This window comes from Chiloscyllium plagiosum, chromosome 13 (genome assembly GCF_004010195.1).
Source record: "Chiloscyllium plagiosum isolate BGI_BamShark_2017 chromosome 13, ASM401019v2, whole genome shotgun sequence".
Lineage (NCBI taxonomy): Eukaryota > Metazoa > Chordata > Chondrichthyes > Orectolobiformes > Hemiscylliidae > Chiloscyllium > Chiloscyllium plagiosum.
Window position 1 is genome coordinate 39810803 of NC_057722.1, and position 3002 is coordinate 39813804.

The window sequence follows — 3002 nt, forward strand, 5'->3', positions numbered from 1 at the left end:
GGTGGACGGGGGTTGGCGTTGGACAGGGTTGGGGGGCGAGCGGGAGTTTTTTGGCAGGTGGGGGGGCAGTGTTGGACGGGTTTGGGGGGGGAATGGGCTGTGGTGGGGGGTGCAGGGCACGTGCGTGGTATGCTGCAGTCTCCTGAACGGGGAGCAGACTTAATAGAAAACTCAGGGCCCCAGAAGAAAGGCATTGAATTGATTAACCGAATAATCAATTATCGGAATAAAATAGTTCTCGAGCCAGAAGGCGGGTAGCCGTCCTCAGCGCTGTCACCCCGGGCGGGTACCGGGGCGGGCCGCCCCAGAGGTGGTCGGAAGGTGCTGAGGGTGGTTAGTGAAGCCGGAAGGTGGGTAGGCTGTCCTGACTGCTGTCACCCTGGATGGGTACCGGGGCGGGCTGTCTTAGAGGTGGTCGAAAGGTGTGTCAGGGCGGACTGAACTGGAAGGGGCATGGGGTGGACCGAGAACCGGAAGGTGGGTAGGGGCGGGCTGCCTTAGAGTGATCGGAAGGTGGGAGGGATGGGGGCTTGCTGGGTCTGTATTGTCTGCACTTTTGTATGTAACAGTACTGTGTAATGTACAACTGTCATTGCTGTTGTCTTTTTATATCTTTGTGAAACTGGGATTTGAGGTTTGTCCTCATGTCCCTGTAAACTGTTCGAATGGTAGGGTTTGGGGCCTGGCTTTGCTGCTCCTCTCCCTTGTAAAATTGTTGTCTCTTGTATGCAGCTGTAAATGTAACTGTTTGTTGTAAACTGTTTTTGTAATTTGTTTAATAAAATAAAATAGTTCTCGTCCATCTCGCTCGGACAATCGAGGTTCCTCTGTATTCACAAAACATTAATTCCCTTACATAACTAACAACACTTGAGAGTCTTAATCCAATTTGCCAAAGTCAAAGTACAAGTCAAGAAGATAATTGTAATTGTGAAAAAGCTGTTCAGCCTATTGTAATTTATGCATCCAGGAAAATCTTAAAGTTCTCCCATTATAGCATTGAATTGTTTCTTAAATGATACCAGGCATTGTTGCTTTTCCAATTGTATTGTGTTTCCATGTGTTGATTACCCTTTAATTGAAGAATTTTCAAATCTCAGTTATAAATTTTACATTTACATAATGTCCTTTTTTTTTGTATTAAACATTATAAAGTCATTCTTCAGATTTATTGTTTCAATTTTATTCACTATTTTCTTTGTGTAAGGACATATCTTATGTACATACATTCAAGGCCACATTTCTTGCCAAGCCAACTCTTAAATAACATTAAAAATTTAAGAAATATAAATCATGCAGTCAGTTTGTATAGAGCTGCTAAATTACATAGGAACTGTTCAGTACTTTCATAATGCAAAGATGCGTTGCTGACTAAACCTCTTAATTTTCCAGAATGAGGGTTTTTATTGTAGTCATTCTTTGTAGAATTTCAGAAATCCATGTATTTTTAACTAGTAGAAATTTTAATTGGCACAAGCAAAATATTTTCTGTATTTTATGCTGACATAATATAAAATGTGATTTAGTGATCCATGGTTTTACCTGCAGGATATGAGCTGTTTGCCTTTATTAGCCATGTGGGACCATCTACAATGTCTGGTCATTATGTCTGCCATATTCGGAAGGAGGGAAGGTAAACATTACTCTGGTTTTGAAAGGACCTATAATTCTGTATTTAACAACAAATCAATGTTATATATACTTAATGTGGGTCCAATTGTTTCTGTTGATGAATCTGTAATAAGAATGTTTGAGTTACTGAAGCAATGTTTTATTTGTTCATTTGTTGAAAAACCATTGGAAAATGTTTTAGTTGGAAAATCATTGAAAAAATGTTTTGTTTGAGAAAGAAAATTGAAAGGTCCAACAAAGTGATATGGATTTGTACACCGAATGCACTAACACACTTGAGCATCTTATACTATTTTAATTGTTCGCTGTGGTTCAAACATATGTAATTTCATGTTTTTGTTGCCTCTAGACTTTCTATTTCAGCACATTTCTGACACGTCCCACATGTTACCCTCCATCATCAAAAACCTGTTTGCCATATCTAATTTGCACCAAGTCCTGTTCCCCAGTCACCCACTGCTTCATTCACCTCAGCACTCACTGACCCACATTGGCTCCCAGACAAGCAATATATTGATTTTAAATGTCTCTTTCTTGTTTCCAGACCTATCCATGGCTTCACCCTTCCCATTGCTGTAATCTCCTTCAGCCTCAAAACTCTCTGAGATATCTGCACTCCTAAACTCTTGTGCAAACCTGATTTTTTAAAAATTGCTCAGCTGTTGGTTACTGTGTCTCAGTTGTCTAAAGGCTCCAAGCTCTGGAATATTCTGTCTGCACCTCTCTACCTCACTTTCCTCTTTTGCAACCCTTCTTAAAACCCACTTCTTGGGTATCTGATATCATAGAGAACCTCTATGCAGTTCAATACTTTGTTTATAATGTTTTGAGAAGTGTTTGGGATGTTCCATTGTGTTAAAGGCTCTATATGACTATAACTTCTCTTATTTTTGCATTTGTTAATTGCTTCTCCATTTCTTCCATTCAGGTGGATAATCTATAATGACCATAAAGTCTGTGCTTCAGAGAAACCCCCTAAAGACCTGGGATACATTTACTTTTATCAGCGGATGCCCTACTAAACTTTAGACCTATGTATGAAAACCATGACCTTCTTTCCAAAGATCAAAACATTAAAAGCTGCCAAAGATTTGGGGAAACTGTGGATTCTGTTATTACTGCGCAACTATTTTATTTATAGAAAACACAATTATAATCCAATAATATGTTTGATATGAGAGGGAAAATTTTTATTGTTTAATATATTGACCTTTTTTGTTTTTATTTTAAAACTGCATTTGGAGAAACTGAAGAAGTTTATCAGAGGTGTGTGCAATCAGTTTACTTTTAACTGACTTTAGCATTTTTTCAACATATCAAAACATCTTCATTATTTCTTCTATTGCTCTCTTTCCCTCTTATCTTACATC

General features: G+C 38.8%; 1 protein-coding gene across 2 annotated transcripts in view; it reads left to right on the top strand.

Moving 5' to 3' along the window:
- usp13 (ubiquitin specific peptidase 13) overlaps positions 1 to 2732 on the top strand; it is a 105619-nt gene extending 102887 nt beyond the window's left edge. For both annotated transcript variants that reach the window (XM_043702239.1, XM_043702240.1), the window contains exons 20-21: positions 1549 to 1633; positions 2561 to 2732. In XM_043702239.1, coding sequence (XP_043558174.1) covers positions 1549 to 1633; positions 2561 to 2654 — 179 coding nt within the window. In that variant the 3' untranslated portion in view covers positions 2655 to 2732. The remainder of the gene's footprint in view (positions 1 to 1548; positions 1634 to 2560) is intronic.
- Positions 2733 to 3002: the final 270 nt, after the last annotated feature.